This window comes from Heliconius melpomene, chromosome 14 (genome assembly GCF_056956725.1).
Source record: "Heliconius melpomene rosina isolate 202511_hmr_F chromosome 14, ASM5695672v1, whole genome shotgun sequence".
NCBI lineage: Eukaryota > Metazoa > Arthropoda > Insecta > Lepidoptera > Nymphalidae > Heliconius > Heliconius melpomene.
This window is the reverse complement of record NC_140402.1, coordinates 2,646,653-2,663,902: the sequence shown is the minus strand read 5'-3', so window position 1 is coordinate 2,663,902 and position 17,250 is coordinate 2,646,653. Positions and strand designations below refer to the sequence as shown.

The following is a 17,250-nucleotide window of genomic DNA, read 5'->3' as shown; positions in this document are numbered from 1 at the left end:
GAAAGTTGGATCTAATGCCTGTTTGTTATTATTTACCTTTTGCTCTCATTTGGTTCAATTTTCAAATCATTACAAATTTTTGGTCAGAGAAATTAAAATTATAATTTATTGTCTTCTTTGATAATCAATCGAGTGATAAAACCTTGACTTACAAAAGGCACTTATTAATTCAGCTTACGATCACTATATGCTCGTATGTTACTTCTATAAAAAATCCTGAGACGTACTTTTTTTATATTCAATGTATCCAATTACATTACATACACATTTATTATATTTATAAATAGATTTCTCAGTATGAAGGTTAATATTAATATCTGATCGACATGTGCCCACTTAATAAAATAAAATAGGAAGATGAAAAAAAAAATAAAGAAAAAAGATATAATTTATTACAAGCAGTTCATAAATACTACTTTACATAACAATGAATCGTTATTAATATTCCATGTTATTATTAGGCGATTTCAGCGAAAGAACTCTAACGTAGAGTAGGTAGCCACACAACGCTACACCAAGTATCCAAGACGACAGTCCAAAAATAAGTATTATAAGATCTTTTATTAAGTAAAACTTGTATTTTCCATAGTGATTTGGATATAAAATGCATATTTCCATTAATGCAGGGAAGACAAGAGCAATCATGGTCGCGCATAGATTCCCAACGAATGCTACGAATGCACCTTGTATCGGCACAACGTAGCAGACTGCAACTATAATTGATGAGAAAAAGTATAAAATTTAAAAGCTATAAATATCCTAATAATATAAAAAATTCTTGCATACAACAAGGTAGTAGTAGGTAAGACACTCCGTGCTCCAGTTTCCGCCGAACTTTTGGAAGCATTGCTTGTTGAGTGGCGGAACTCAACGTTTTTTCTTTGGTGCCGGAATGAAGACATGAAAAAAAATAATAAATAATAATTAATTCCCTCCAGTGGGAATCGAATATACAATGGTCGCCTTTCAGTCACACCCTTGTGCGCCATGACGACCTCATTTTTGATTTAATCTTTTTTTTAAATAAAGTCTGCTTCAAGCTGTATCCCGCATTTAGCAGAGAGAACCTAGTTTACCTATACAAGGTTCTCTGTTCTTCTGTTTCCTCCTAAATTCGAGACATTACGTTGACATATTGAGTAGAAAAAAAAGGGAAATGAAAATATTTTTCTCCATTTACAGCTGTTCCACTGTGCCTCGATCGAGGCACCATGATTTTTATACTTCGAAAAATTCAAATTTATAATGTTTTTATGTATTGTCAATATCTACACTCTTACTTACACGAGGTAACGACAAAGATGGGTCTAGCAAAGCATTCTACCATTTTCAATGTGCTTTCTGATGGGGGTTCGAGCGTAGGTCTATTCTTTATTACCTCCACAATTATATGAATCGCAGGATGACATTGTATGGGATACACAAAAGCTACGGATACCAGATACAATCCTATAGCTAGGATTGCTGAACTGAAAAAAATTAATAATATATTTTATATTTTTTTAAAGTGGCGCGGTGATACAGGCGCGGCGTTATGTTACTCAATTTGCGAAATCTTTTCAATTTGAATGAAAAGGGTTTTGACACTTGTTCCTCTTTGTTCCTCTTTGCATACTGCTATGTGATAAAAACGTAGAGCTGTAAAATTATCTTAGGGTTCTTAGGGGCACCTGCGCCACGGCTGGTCTGACTGTCGTCTGTTCCCTACCTTTAAGTATTAAAGTAAGTAAAAATCATACTCGTCATCGAAAGGCAGCGATCGCAACACATTTTCTTCCATAGTTCCAAAGGACCAATATCCTAGACCGCCAAAAATGGTCAAAAAGACAGTAATAGTAAACATGCTGATAGTTATTACCCCTAGGGGTTTTCTAAGCACTCGAGGCTGAGGGAGGGCTCTTTCAATAGACAAAACCTAACAGAAAACACAAAAATTATCTATTATTTAATATCTATTGTTTAATACTTATATTATGTATTTATCTATATATTTATAAAACTCTTCAGTTACCAAGTGACTGACAGAATATGTACTACACACGAAACTGCCTGCCTACTGTATGTATAATATTTTAAAAAAAATCAACTTCACGCTGTATCCCACAACCAACAGGGTAGGAAAAAAGAACCTAGTGTTAAGACTTCTTCACTTCTTTCCGTCGAATTTTCAAGGCAATGCGTATTGAGTGGCAGAACTCTACACCGGAATTTTGCCTTGATGCCAGAGCGAAGAAATGAAAATATTAAGAAATAATACCTCATTACCTTGGGTGGCACACCCATGTGCCACTGCGCCACTACGGCCTCGCTAAAATAATATATTATTATATTATATATTAATAATGTAGACAAAAATACTAATTATTTTACTACAGCAATAGAACTCAGGTTAAATAAACAAGAGCCAATGACAAAATATAGCGCCATGGCGTCGGACGTCGCGTATATTAGTCTACCGTGAGGGCAGAGGAATATGTGATATGTCACCAATAGTAAACCGACTAGGTTCATAAAATTACCTGAAAAAAAAAAGCATTCAAAAATATGAAATTATATGTAACTACTTACGAATGTAAAAAAACTATGGAGAAGTCATTTTTAACAAGTAATATCAAGTAATAGTAGGAAAGTAGAGCCGGTGTCGTCGTCGTGCAGTGGTATAAGCGTGGGACTGTATAATGCTACTTTTATAGGTTCGATTCTCACTCAATAAAACGCAATATCAGCTTTATTTTCTCGCTCTGGTAACAAAACAAAGCGCGGCGTTCAGTTTCGTCAATTATCACGCAATGTCTCTAAAATTCAATTATTTTTATATAATGTGAGCAAACGAGGCAAAGCGAACGGTGGAGGATGAGCGCCGTGAACTGCTTATAATAGGCTATATGGCCTAGGGTTAATAATATATAAATAATAAATTATTGAAATTACCAATCATGGAAATATAGCTCACAATTTTTAAAGATTTCATAAAATATTCAAGTAAAAGATAAGGCACTAATAACACAGCCATTGCTGGTCTTGATGTATTCCAATCCATTATCTAGAAAAAAAAAACAATTCAAACAATTGGTAAATTTAATTTAAATTATTTTATATTAGGTGGTAAATGTATTAATATTAAAAATATATTACAATTTCATAATAATTTGTGGATGTTAACAGTATATAAGTAAGGCTGTATATATATATATATATGATTTTAATTTTCTCATGTTTAGTTTAGATATAACTTAGAGGCTAGTCGTGGCGCAGAGGCACAGGCGTAAGACTGTAAACGTGACATCTTGTGGGTTCGATTCCAAATCGAGGAAATTCAATATTTAATATTTTCATTTCTCCGCTCTGGCGTGGAGGCAAAGCGTGGCGTTGAGTTCCACATAACATGCAATGCCTTCAGAATTTGGTGAAAGTGGGGAGAGGAGTGTCTTAAACACAAGGCACCACTATTCCTACCCTGCCACATGAGAGATATAGCTTGAAGCTGAAAAATACAGCAGATATTCGTCACTCACATCCCTCAAGCTGTCAGTGGTAAATATCACGAAGACTGTACAAATGCCCAGTTGACTTAATATCATGAAGGTGGATATTATGGTTCTGTAACACAGAATACTATAAGTAGACATTATAATTCATAGTATATATAAGAGCAAGTAGTGCTTGAAATAAAACTGTTTTATTATCCTTTATATAATATTTCTTATTTCTCACTGAAAAGACAGTTTATAATAATAATTTGAAATAAATCAGTTTCACGCTCTATCCCGCACGCAGCAGGGTAGGTAGGGTAGGCAGAGGGAACCTAGTGTTAAGATACTCCGTTCTCCACTTTCTGCCGAATTCTGGAGGCATTGCGTGTTGAGTGGCGCCGCTCAACGCCGCGCTTTTGCCTCAACACCAGAGGAAATAAAAACTTAATTTATCATAACCAAATAAGTAATATACATACATAAAATTGACAAAATCTTATACTTACGGCCCATGGTGTCCAATTTTATGGCAACATTAAGGACCGTGTAGTAGAGCCAGACGAAATCCATATCTATACGACGTGTGGGGAACCTTCAACTGTCGACTGATTTCATTCAAGCACCAAAGCTTTGTTTAAAACACAATAATACTTTATTTTTTTAATATATTTTTTAATTATTAAAAATGCCCGACTAAAATAAAAAGTTTTTATTAATGGCAACTAAATATTATTCACATAAATATTTTTCCAACGTAAACTGTCCTAATCACGCAATATAGAAGTCCTTACAAAGTCAATATAAAGATTTAAGGATTGAGAAAAAAAAGGATTTGAATAATATTATAACTAATAAAAGCTTTTAAAAAGATACTATAGTATGTACACATTTCCTCCTTTATTATGAGAAATAAATAGAGGAAAACTATGTGCTATGTCACACGGTTTTTCACGCCACGCCACGCTTTTGCCTTGGTACCAGAGCGAAAAAATTAAAATGTTAATAGATAATAATTTATTCCCTCGAGCGGGAGTCGAACTCATAATCATCGCGTTTCAGGACGGGCTCTAGAGTCTATACTATATATGTTTATTATACCTAAAATATTAAAAACCCCTAAATATGTAATTAGAAATTTCCTTACCAAAGTTAAATGCATATGTGTGACTAGAAAACCTAATGCCATACACATTAAAGGACCGAGAACAATACCAGCCTGACTGACGGCCAGCGGGAGCCCCAAAACGCCGGCACCAAACACTGTTCTGATAATATTGAAATATGCCATCCACAATCTAAAAATAAATAATTGAAATAGAGTTAGATCAAAAATTTCGTGCACAGCACAATCCTTTAGAAACACTAAGTAGGTGTGGTTCCTGATTTTTGAATTTTGTCGAATTAAGTATGTTGATTAGTGATACTTTTTACCATAGTATATGTTACGATGTTAAATTATATACGTTAAAAATATAAACGTAGTTATGTCTGTACTTAATTGGCCGTTTAGGTTCTCTGTGATCTAAAGGGTCATAGTCATCCATTGGTGGTCTTTCCACAGGTAATCGGGTAAACCTAACATCAATAATTGAAAATCGATCGTGCGGTTGTAGTGTTAGTTTGCTAACTCTCTCAAATGCAGCCCTAGAATTAATAGAAGTAAAATCAATATTTATATTTATATATATTTGTTAACTAGCTTAGCATAATTTTAAATCTTTAAAAATTGAAGAAGTTGTCTGTATATAATATAAGTACTAACATTGTAAAATACCAAATCTATCAGCTCAACTACTTCTAATTATTTAAGATGAGAGATTCATCTTCTTTCAGAGCAATAGTATTTTTTTATTATTTTTGACATAAACAAGCACAGATTTCAAATCTAGCCGCCACTTCTATAATTAGATCTCTATGCCTTCTGCTTTATTGTGGAATAGGCTAATTTTTATATTTTTCTTAAAATAATAGCAAAAAATAAAGGACAAGTAAATACATGTGTGCCCTAATTTAAATTTTATTTTTTAATATATAAATAAACAAACCATTTGGTTGATATAATATTAATTAAATATTCTTATTTACTTTTTCTAAAATATCTTAATACTCTGCAAGCGTGATGAGGAATTCTTAGTTGTTTGACAAATAAGTCTATATTGTCTATTATTTGTAAGTGACAGCAGCAAAAGCCAGCGACTGTAATCTAAGGCGGAATTATAGCATTTTGCAAAACACTTTCATGTGCAGTTATTGTTCAAGTCTGATTATATTCGGCAAGTATGATGTCTACTACAGAAGGCGAACTGGATGTCGAGGTGTCCCATGAACTTGAAGATGGCGAGGTAGACTAACACAGTTAACTTTCATTCCTAACTGTTTATGGCCTGTTAAAATTACCTCTTTTTATGCTTTATTTGATACTAATGTACCTAAAACTATCGTGTATTTATTTTCCATCTAGAAGCCTGAGTACATAGATAATGTCGTTGAATTATCACGTATTCTTTTCAGTTAGAGGATTCAGACGTAGAAGAGGGTACATATATCCCTTTGGCACGACCAGAAGCCTTCAACCCGCCGTCTTTGGTAAACATGCAAATTCAAGATGAACAGAGTGATGAGGAGTCGGTCCAGGAGTCATCTGGATCTGAATCTGACGAGGAACCACGAAGACGTCCGAAGCGATCGAAAATACGACCTCGACGTCCTCAGCCCCAAGCCCAACCTGGCAAAAAAGACAAATATAATATTTGGTGCAAAGCATTACAGGTATATATATACTTTTGTAATATTAGTGACATTATTTTTGTTAACGCAGGTTTGAGCCCATTGTAGCATAGTAAGATATGAGTTGATGATGAGGACCGAACCCATTGGGAGTAATGGTTATCTTTAAATTATTTTCATTTCCTTACTTCGATATAGCAGTGGGAAATGGTGCCTTATCACTAGGTTTACTTCATTATGCAGAAAAAAATGTGAAGCTAGAAAAAAGTATCTAATGTTTTTAATATATTTATAATTTAAAAAATCTTCCAATAAAACACTTAACAAATTTTACTTGATATGACAGATTAATCAAAAATGTTAACATATTAAATATTAATTAAATGAATTAATGATTGATGCTAAACTTATAATATAAAATAACTGTATAAATCTAAAGCTGTTAGTTACTTTATGCATAAGGCTATTATATATAATCAATTTTTTTATTACAGGAAGAGTTGCTAACAGAGGACATGGTCACCTGTGATGTATCTAAAAAGAAAAGATATGGCGTTGAATCTTATGATTACACTATTAAGTATAGATTAGATGATGAATATATTTCAAAAAAGAAAATATTTACAAACAATCATTCATATAAAAACAGAGATCCAGCATCAAACAAAAGAAATTTTACAGACAGAGGAAATGTAAAGTTAAGATTAGGTAAAAGAGTAAATAGTGATCAGCCAATAGAAGAGAAACAGGAGCCGAGGATTTTACCAGATCTAACAGTGACAGCTGATCACCCAACAGATCAAATTATTCAAGAAATCACCGAGAAATTGTCTGAAGAGAAAAAAGAATTAGTGGGTATGTATAAATAGGGATGTTTATGTATTTTATATAATATATACCATGTATATTATTTAATCTATATAATATTATATAATTTTAAAAATATTCTCATGTTCAAATTGAAAATCCTTCTGTGTTGGTTAGTCATTTTTTAAGCATTTAGCATTTGGGTGCTTAAAACATACCATGTCTCCTATTCAACTTGTACTTTACATTTAAAAATGCCCCAAGTTAAGCTACAGGCATAAACCAGAATAAGAGTAAAATTTATGCTTATACCATTTTTATATTCAACATTATATGTAAAAAAACATGTATGAAGGCGTAATTTATAAAAAAATAATATATTTAGGTATGTTAACGTTAGTATATTTTTAAATATGTACACTTGGGCAAAAAAAAGCCCTGCTAAGTATTTTATGCCCGTTCTTAGGTCTGAGTCATTTATAAACAAGTAATACTCAAGCTTTTTAAAATTATTTTCAGTTGTTTTCTTTTTAATTTGCTTAAAAGTTTTTCTATTAAACATGCTTTTAAGTATCTTTTTATGTTGATTAAAAATGTATAGTATATAAATGCCAAACACTAAACTAATTCTACATTTTTTTGTAATAAAAGACAAAGCATCGGAATGATTGTTTTACTATAGTTCCTGAGATTAGTGCACAAACTATTCACCTCTATAATATTTACAGATTATATCAAAGATTTTAATGCACTGTGTGTGTGATGAACATCTATTATCATATTATCATTGTCTTATATAATTTTTTGATTTGCATAAATTTTAAATTTTAGTTTGCAAATTAATAGTTATATTTCAGCAAATTATAATTACAACATTAATTAAGTTTTAAGTTTAATTTACAGGTAGGATTATGCATGTAATTGGTGCCAGTAAAGCTATAGAATTGTATAAGGAAACACAAAGGATTGAAGCAGACGGTGGAATGCTTATAATGGTGAGTCTTTTTAAATTTATGTGTCACCTAGGATTGTACAAACCATTAGTTCATAATTTTTCTTGTTAAATCGTATTCTCTCAGAAAATTGTAAACTCTTTAAGCACTGGTCTTGATTGGACGCTTTTGCAGCAAAATTGACCAATATGCGTTGTGACCACAAAGGTAAGAATCTAAAAAGGTGTCAATAAAATGAACCTTTATTTAATTTTTTATTTAATAATATATTTTTTAATTTTTTAATATATTCGAAAATTAAAATATAAACAATAAAGAATCAAGATTATACACTGTGACTTTGGTATTTATGTACTAATACTTCCTCAGGTACATATATTCGTATACGTAATAGACTATAAAATTATACTATTTAATAAATAATTAAAATAATATGTATTTTTTCAGAATGGTACTCGTAGACGCACACCCGGGGGTATTTACTTCTTTTTGCTAAAACGAGACGATGAAGTTTCTCCAGAAATGATTCAGCAGATATTTAATGAAGATAGAAAGGAAACAGCGCGCAGAATAAAGAAGACTCGTGCCAAGAGTCGCCAAAAAGTTATGGAGCAATTGAAACAGAGCCTCACAGGTATATTTTTAGCTAAATATATACACATTATTATATATAGCTACACATTCTTATTTTGTTTAGAAGGATAGACAGAAGAAATCTAGTGTTAAGACACTCCATTCATTAATGTCTGTATAGTATATTATTATTGTATACAAATATTATTTAAATAAGCCAATTGTGACACAATGGCCATATAGTACAGCTATGAAGAGTTTGAATTTACCCACTTCAAGGATCACACTCTTATAATATAACTGAACTGAGTTCTATCTTTGTCAGCATGACAATTAGTCACTAGGTTCTTTGTCTAAACTGCTATGCGGGAAAAATTGCTTACCAGGACTGCTTATATTATTACTAAACAAAGAAATATTTTATGTTAGGTCCATTAAAATTTTTACGTAATTCCTATATATTTGATTTACAGATTCAGAGCTACCATCGCTTTTATCACGCGGTGAGGCCACAGTGCAATCCGAGCACGGTTCAAATCCGCCTCCCTCACCAGCGACAGACGCTCGCGATTGTTCCAGTGACACTGACGGCCATTCACACAACGAACTACCTCTGTCACCTCGCCCAAAGTCCCCCCTGCCTGACCGAACCACAAGGACAGTACAGGACTATGATGATGATGACTTCTTAGAAGTCATGTGTAATGATAACATGGATTTGTTCTAATTGTATTGGTGCTTTCATCTGTTCTGCGGTTTTTTTTTATTGTGGGGTTCCGAGCGTGCCAGTTGAGCATGCGTCACTTCACCAATGTCACATTATCTGGAGGACATATGAAAATGATGTTGAGTTAAAATGCATCCTTCACTAGGTAACCTAGGTCTTTAATCAGTTTATTCTATGTAAGGTCACTGTCTGAGACATGTGACATGTGTGACTGTGATGAGGTGTGCCCCACATGCATTCCCTGTTGCATCTAAATATGTGGCTGTGAATTTTACACACTATTTACAAAGACTCCGTAACTGATATGGCCTTGATATTGCAACAGATCTGTTTACTCTGTGCTATTACATAATATGATGTTAGGTCAGTATCATATAATTGTTAAGCAAACAATATCGTTGAAATATACGTATGTATATGCAACTTTTGTTTAGGGGTTGTGATTTTGAAATGGGTGTTATAATGATTTCATAAAATAGAAGTGTTCAAATTTATAAGATTGTGAGAATTTCTCTGCAACCTAAATGTATACTATTTAATTTTGTTTAGCTTTACTCTGTTTCCTGCATTTAGGAAGGAACCTTTAACCCATAAAACTCGCCCAACTTTCGACAAGCAAGTTGTTTCTAAAGCAAGTAAATGAAAACACTCATTCCCCGAATCCCGGAACGAAATTGAACCCCTCAGCAGTCGCGTTTTTAGTCAGACGCCTTGCCACTAAGTCACGATGGCCTCAATTACATCTGGCAAGTGGCAAACGAAACTGTACTTTATGTACTGACCATGTGCATTACGATTATATAAAATATTGAATTTGAATCTTCAAAACTTCCACATCCACATTTGAATTCTGATTCATAAACTATTTAGTACTTTCATATTATATTAGTATATTAAGCCCCAAAATTTAGTTTTTAGCTTATAAATATATTTGTATAATAATATATACATTAAATAGCGTCTTACTTCAATAGATTCTATAAAATAAAACTAGCAGCAAAAAAATATTAAAAGATTGGAAAATGCAAGAAATGTAGTACTGTAGATATTGCCCAGTAGAATATTTTTCGTTGTTAAAAGAGTTAAAATAGAGAAATAGTGATTATGGTAGTGTTACTTTTTTTTTCAACGCATAGCTAAAATGAAGAATATGTTTTTGTAGTAAAGGATTATATTTTTATAAATCAGTCCCCTTGTAGCCTTATGCAAAATAATTTAGGCATTATACATCTGCTAACAAAATATTTTTTTATAAAACCAACCACTTCTTTGTGGTTTCAAACTGTGCTGTATAATATAGCTGTAGATGTAGACAATAATAATTACTATTTTATCAGATTGATATGAAACATAGAAACTGGTGATCAAAAATTGATTAAAATGCACAATACATTTTTTTCTGCAGCTTTACGCTTTTTCCGCAAGTAGGCAGGCAGTTCCGCAGGGTAACCAGAAAGAATCCAGTGACAAAATTCAAGACGTTGCGTAATTCTGTGGCGGAACCCTACGCTGCGTCTTGTCTTGTTCCCCCTGCGCTGCGACGGTCTCATTATTTTCTGTAAAAGCTTCATTTAGGTTTTCGTAAAACATAGATTTTAAATATTGTTATAAAATAATACTAGTACTGAGCTGGCTTCTAATAATTATACTTTTACGTTAAGCGTGGTAAACCCTATATACTTCCTTAAGTTGAGAGTTACAGATAAAAAAAATACGTCGCTATTTTGGATGTCATATCCTCCCGACTATGGAATGCCTTATCTCCGAGTATCAGACGGGCAATATCTTTAAAAAAATTTAAGCGACTCCTAAAACTAAACTACCATGCCCTCTAAACAGCCATCTTGTATTAATAGATATAAAAAATACTATTATATGTTTTTTGTGTGGTTGTTAAGAAACCACAGTTGCTATTTATTTGTCGAGTAGTGTGGGATTGATGTTACTCTTTTTTATGATAAGGCAATATCTGACATTGCTGGGTGAAAAGAACTTGTGCTGAATGCACATTTGTATGTTAGAACAGATACTGAATTATTTGTATAATAAAGTTTTGTAAAAAATAAATTGATTTTGTCTTTTCTTTCCTAAATAAAGTTTTAAACCCACAATCATGTTCAACTTAAGATATGAAATAAAACAACTATAATTATGATTCATATTATAATATAGGAGAATACAGAAGCACCTTGACCTCAAGTCATGCATATTCATTTAAAGCAATAAGCTTGCATTATGCATATACCAGCTCTTATTAATTAGTATTGTTAATATAAAATTAGTTACATGAAGTGTGAGGTCTTAAACTTAATCACATACAAGTGTATAAGCACATAGTGTGATAGAATATTTGTTGATTTCGTGCTGTATCCCACACTTCCGTTCTCCAATTTCCGCCGAATCCTAGAGGAATTTTGTGGTAAGTGGTGGAACTTCTTCCCCGCGCTTTGTCATGAGACCAGGACGAGAAAATGAATATATTAAATATTTTATGGGAATCGAACCCACATTTTATCGTATTAATCGTCGCAAGCTTGTTCCTCAATGTCACAGCTAGCCTCTTTACGTAAATAACCGGCGATATTTTTATAATTAAAACATATATTTAAGTTAAGTTTTATGTGCTATTTTATACCTGTGCCTATAACTATCCTCTGCACACTTTATTCTGCTAAGCAGAGTAGGCAGAAAGAACCTAGTGTCAATACACTCGCTTCTCCGATAACCTAAGACTATGTTTACTAAATGATGCTTACATTAGGTTTAGAGCATGAAACTAAATCAATTTAACTTCGATCAAACAACTGTCAATTTTACAGATGACGGTGTGGAACTATGATAAATCATGGAGGAACCAGCTATTTTAGTAAGAAAACAGAGTTTGAAGAATGTTTCTATATTATTTTGTGATTAAAATCAACATTTCCTTATTACTAGATGTTAGAAGTCAGTATTGCTACCTACACAAGGTATATTTTTTCAATTTTAGTACTATTTTTCCCTTTTATTAAGTAGTATAGCTAATTAATTTCTTTATTATTACATAATAATTAAACTTAGGATAACATAAATCAATGTTCCCTAAGTATAAGCAGACATGTCAAAAGATCAGGTTTGTGGGAGAGTGAAATAATTGTTCATCTTGCTAATTAAAAAAAATATGATTGTATATGTCACTGTAAGATTATAAAAACTGTTATATTACAAAATAAAGTTCTCGCTTAACGCGAAAATGTAATCTATCGATACTTTGTGACATTGTCAAATGCAAAATTACACCATAGAGTTCAATAACTACGCCTTTTTCGATTCTTAGCTTTGTGATCACAATGTGTCAATACACATAGTTTTCACTGTAAAAGCGACCATTCAGGGCCAAAGTGTTTACAATTTTTTGAATTACAATTTCGAGAGAAAACTTATGTGACTTATGATTTTTATAATCTTATGGTGACATATCTACACTTATATTATGAATTTTTATTTTACATTTTTAAGAGCAAGATTAACCTTTATTCACCTGTAAAACATCACTTATCACATTTTACTATATTTAAAGGGATTTTCAAATATAATTTTAATAGATTTACTTATATCACATTAAAAGTAAATCTACTTAAAATATATACTATTAAAAGATATAAAATATATACATATACTATATTACATTTAATAATTTAACACTTTAAATAAATCACTACTATTGTGTATTATTTTCCAAAATATTTTTTATGAAGTTAATTTCTAGAAATTAAATTACTTAATTAATTACACTTTCTTTCACAATCAACTAAACATGCCAATTGCTAAATAACATTCTTTTTCATAAAAAGTATACAAATAATAGAAATGATGTAACTTATTTTAACATATGAACTATTCTTAGAACTAGGGGAGGTCCAGCATCTGTAAATATGTAATATGTTTTTATATAGAAGAGTATGGCCAAATGATCAATATTATATTAAATATTTCTGTTTAGAATGTCAGAGCCCAGTGGCACAAGACTAAAAGCCGTGATTATCTGTTCAGTTACCAATCTGGGAAATGAATTGATTCTGGTAATAAGACAAATAAAAGCATTGTTTGTTTCCACCACTTGCCATACAATGTCTAAAAAATTCAACAGAAACGGGGGAAAGGAGTGTCTTCTCAAACAAGTTCCTATCCCACTATATGCTGGATACAGTGTAAAGCTAAAAAACAACAATTATTTTTGGCATAACACTCACCAGTTGTGGTAAGCATTTTTCAACATGGTCAAAGTCGACTTTATTCGACCCTTCTCGGAGGGCTTCGTTTGATGCTCTCAGACATGTTTCGGTAACGAGACATTTCGCTACTTCTACTACGAGGGTCAAAGCATCATTCCCCAATTTAGTTTTGTTATCTTGAAATGATCCATTGAGTAATTCTTTGATCAAATCCTACGAAAAATATATTTAGAAATTGTATGTAAGTTAGTAGAAACGTTGAATATTTCCTAAATAATTAATTTTATACCTGTTTTATATAGCTCTTTACATTAGAGGCAACATAAGCTGGGTCTATATTACCATCTTCGTTTTCATTACTATATCGAGCCATGTTAGTATGTCTTTTAGTATAAGAGTAACAACCGATAAATAACTGTAGAAGTATAATATAAAGAAATAAATAATAATATTATATTTAATGAGTACGTATTTGAAAGGTGCTAGCGCTAATTACAACAATGTGTATAAACTTTGATTAACATACAAGCCACAAGGTGATTTGAAAACAAGGCAACTAAAAAATATTATGTGTCATAATTCACAAATGAAAATTTTACACAGTTTTTAGCTCTTTTATTCCGGATTACTATTATTTATTTATTAGTATTATTTTTATATAATTTAATGACAGTTGACCACAGAATACATTTACTCAATTGACAGAGTCTCTGCAGTTGACAGAGAGACAACAAGAAATTTTACCAGCATAAAAAATTGTAAATTTTTAGTGTATATCAAAAAATCAAACATACCGTTTGAAGTGTATATTGTTACTATTAAAATATATAATAAGTTTAACATTATCATATTATAATATATTTCATAATAATACAAATATTATACTTTTTTTTCTATAAATATTTTGCAATGAGCAACACCATAGTAATACAAAAAGATAAAAATATTCTATTGACATTGGCAAGTAAAATTAATATTTGTCTTAAGGAGCATATACTACTGATTTGTCTTAAAAGTACACTTTATTGAGGGGTTTGACGATTTCGGCCCTTTTATCTATTTTCCAGAATAGGTACGCATTGTTCTACATTCAGTCTGTTATGCTGATAAATCCAACTATTAGGCATACTTGCATTTGTTTACGTAATTATCTAACCTAGTAAAAAATAAAACATTATCTTTTTTTGTACATCTAGATTAAACAATGTCACTCTCGCCATATTTTCGTTCTCCTTTCACGGATCTTACTGGTGGTATGGTTTCCCATCAAATGCTGGGAAAATGTCAAAAACAAGAAATGAGATTTATGGACTGCCTTGAAGCCTATGGATTAGATAGAGGCAAAGTTAAATGCCAAGAGTATTTTGCAGACTTTCATGAATGCCAGACTAAAACCAAGCAATTTAAGAGATTTACAGTATGTTATGTTATATGTTAACTTTGCAAAGTGATAAATTGTTTTAATTTTATTACTTTAATTAATTGTCATATCAGTTAATGCCTTATTATCCATGCTACATGCGGGATACAGATGAAGCTGAAAAAGAAATTGTTAAATTATAATTGTCTGATCAGTCTACGCAAAATTTATAAATTTAAACTCAAGATGAAAAATTTAATAAGTTTTATAATATTAAAAGTAAGTTGTTTATTATAAATCAATTTTCAGGCTATGCGAAGAGAGAGAGACAGACAGATCGCTGATGGAAAACTTAAAGGAGATGAGCAATATGTGAATCCAAGAGTAGACAGTTTCTAAAATACTTGTGTATTGGTCTTCATAAGTAGTAATATAGAATTGTTAATCTATTTAATTTGTTTTTATTTTGGTAGTATAAATTTTACCGAAATAGCTCATTACTCTCGTTCTTAATAAATTTTAATGCTCTAATGAATTCTTATTTTATTAATTTCACATATTTTTTTTCGTGCATAGACAGGGAGAACCTGGTGTCACAACATTCCATTCTTTGCTGTATATTCAAATTGGATGGGTGAATTCGGAATAATGGGGGCATTTTCTCAAGTGGGAATCGAATCCACAAACTGTTGTTTACAATCACACTTTGTGTCCCTGTGCTGTGGCACACTGGCACTGGCACTGGCACTGGCCTTAGTACTAGTATCTAGCTTAGTTAAAAAATCAATTAATTATAATTTTTATATAGAAAAGAATTATTTCTATTTTTTTGTGTCAAATTAAAATAAAATTATTATTATTAATATATATATATATTTTTTAATAAATAATTTAAAATAAAATGTAATTGCGTTATTTTAATTATTATACCGTAATTTGTTTATGTGAAACTAGAAATATTTTTTTACGGGCTTTAAGGGCCAATACTCACGATAACAAGGTTCTGCTTAAAAAATATTAAATTGCTTAAAAATAATGAGCGCCTAATAAAATAATAAAGTAAAAAAAAATCAGCTTGCTGTATGCCGCACACAGCATGGTAGGCAGAGGGAACCTAGTTTTAAGACACTCTTTTCCCCACTTGCCGCCGAATTCTCGAGGCATTGTGTGTTGAATGGCGGAACTCAACGCTGCGCTTGTTCCCGACACCAGAGCGAAGAAATAAAAATATACATTTAAATAAATATTTCCTTTCCTCGAGTGGAAATCGAACCCACAACCAGGAGATTTTTTAGCACACTGCCCCTGCACCACGACTGGCCTCAATATTAATATTTTATATGTAGAATATATTCTACCTACAATAATTCCTCTCGAATTACTCTACCTATTAGTGATAACAGCATTCAAAATTGTTGTGCAGTTTAAAAGCGACCTCGTATTAAGTAAATAAGATGTATTTATGTAATAGCCACTAGGCAGCCTATATGATAATAATAATAACTTAGCTATATAATAAATATAGCTTTTAAGTATATTATAATTAGTTTATCAACATCTATTATTTTTTAAACATAGATAAGTTATGAGTCCTACGCAAGATTTAGAAACAGTGTGATATGCGGATGGCGCAGCGGCCGATCTACTAGAGTTTTTTACGTTCAAGTCACGGTCGGTCGAAGGTTTTTTTGTGCGGAATTTTGGCGCCAAACTATTTACAATCAATTCTTACATGTCAAATGATGGATAACAATCTTATTATTTTGTTAAGTTATTTGCCCACGCGCACGCGGATAACTTAAGGTTACTGCGTCATAGCCCGCGCGTTCAATTTTGCCGGTAAAATTTATTATTGCTGAACTAATATTGTAAAATATTTATATGTTCCCCTATTTATATTTTTAACGTTCTATACCTTCAAAGGAAAAAACGGAACCCTTATAGGATCATTTCCTTATTCGTTTGTGGTTTATCTCTAGGTATATAGCGTGGAGCTGCTAAGCTTATGCTGAAATTGATATCAAATATTCAAGTCCTCGGTCCCTTGGAACAGAAAAAAATTAAACGCAATCTAAAAGATACGAGACTTTTTGCATTATTGAACATTTATAGATATTTCATAGAAAAATATAGTTACAGACTTATTTGTGTGAAATGAACTACAAATAGTTAATTAATTAATTAATTAATTAATTATAATGCTTTATTCAGTAATTAAATGTTACATATACACTCTAATTTCGTTAGAATATGGAAAAAACAAGACAACAATTACAGTTCATGCGTTACTTCATCAAAATGAGTGCATACGGTACATGACGGTATTTTAAAAGCTTTTTTGTATACAAGTAAGAAAGGGCAATCTATAAATTTTATAATCATAGAATAACTATGACCATATAGGTACTTACCCATT

General features: G+C 31.6%; 3 protein-coding genes and 1 pseudogene across 5 annotated transcripts; 2 read left to right on the top strand and 2 right to left on the bottom strand.

The window, feature by feature from the left end:
* Positions 1-370: 370 nt before the first annotated feature.
* On the bottom strand, positions 371-4,768 carry LOC146531932 (proton-coupled amino acid transporter-like protein acs; annotated as a pseudogene). The gene is made up of 8 exons (XR_014878749.1): positions 4,618-4,768; positions 3,980-4,101; positions 3,516-3,600; positions 2,932-3,043; positions 2,371-2,519; positions 1,740-1,915; positions 1,285-1,469; positions 371-713 (listed from the first exon to the last, which is right to left on the bottom strand). The product of XR_014878749.1 is annotated as a proton-coupled amino acid transporter-like protein acs (transcript).
* An 858-nt stretch (positions 4,769-5,626) lies between these two features.
* On the top strand, positions 5,627-11,327 carry Phax (phosphorylated adaptor for RNA export). Its single transcript, XM_085197184.1, has 6 exons — positions 5,627-5,815; positions 5,985-6,242; positions 6,695-7,055; positions 7,911-8,002; positions 8,408-8,594; positions 9,007-11,327. The coding sequence occupies exons 1-6, from the start codon at positions 5,753-5,755 to the stop codon at positions 9,258-9,260; spliced, it is 1,215 nt and encodes a 404-aa protein (XP_085053310.1). The 5' UTR covers positions 5,627-5,752; the 3' UTR covers positions 9,261-11,327.
* An 82-nt stretch (positions 11,328-11,409) lies between these two features.
* LOC146531930 (centromere protein X-like) lies at positions 11,410-14,194 on the bottom strand. 2 transcript variants are annotated; one of them, XM_085197186.1, is made up of 4 exons: positions 14,001-14,170; positions 13,764-13,889; positions 13,493-13,687; positions 11,410-13,166 (listed from the first exon to the last, which is right to left on the bottom strand). In XM_085197186.1, the coding sequence occupies exons 2-4, from the start codon at positions 13,845-13,847 to the stop codon at positions 13,149-13,151; spliced, it is 297 nt and encodes a 98-aa protein (XP_085053312.1). In that variant the 5' UTR covers positions 13,848-13,889; positions 14,001-14,170; the 3' UTR covers positions 11,410-13,148. The 2 variants fall into 2 exon arrangements, with proteins under 2 accessions (XP_085053312.1, XP_085053311.1); XM_085197185.1 differs by having other exon boundaries at positions 13,764-14,194.
* A 211-nt stretch (positions 14,195-14,405) lies between these two features.
* On the top strand, positions 14,406-15,283 carry ND-15 (NADH dehydrogenase (ubiquinone) 15 kDa subunit). The gene is made up of 3 exons (XM_085197354.1): positions 14,406-14,546; positions 14,671-14,891; positions 15,144-15,283. Exons 2-3 carry the CDS (start codon positions 14,679-14,681, stop codon positions 15,231-15,233), a joined length of 303 nt encoding a protein of 100 aa, XP_085053480.1. The 5' UTR covers positions 14,406-14,546; positions 14,671-14,678; the 3' UTR covers positions 15,234-15,283.
* Positions 15,284-17,250: the final 1,967 nt, after the last annotated feature.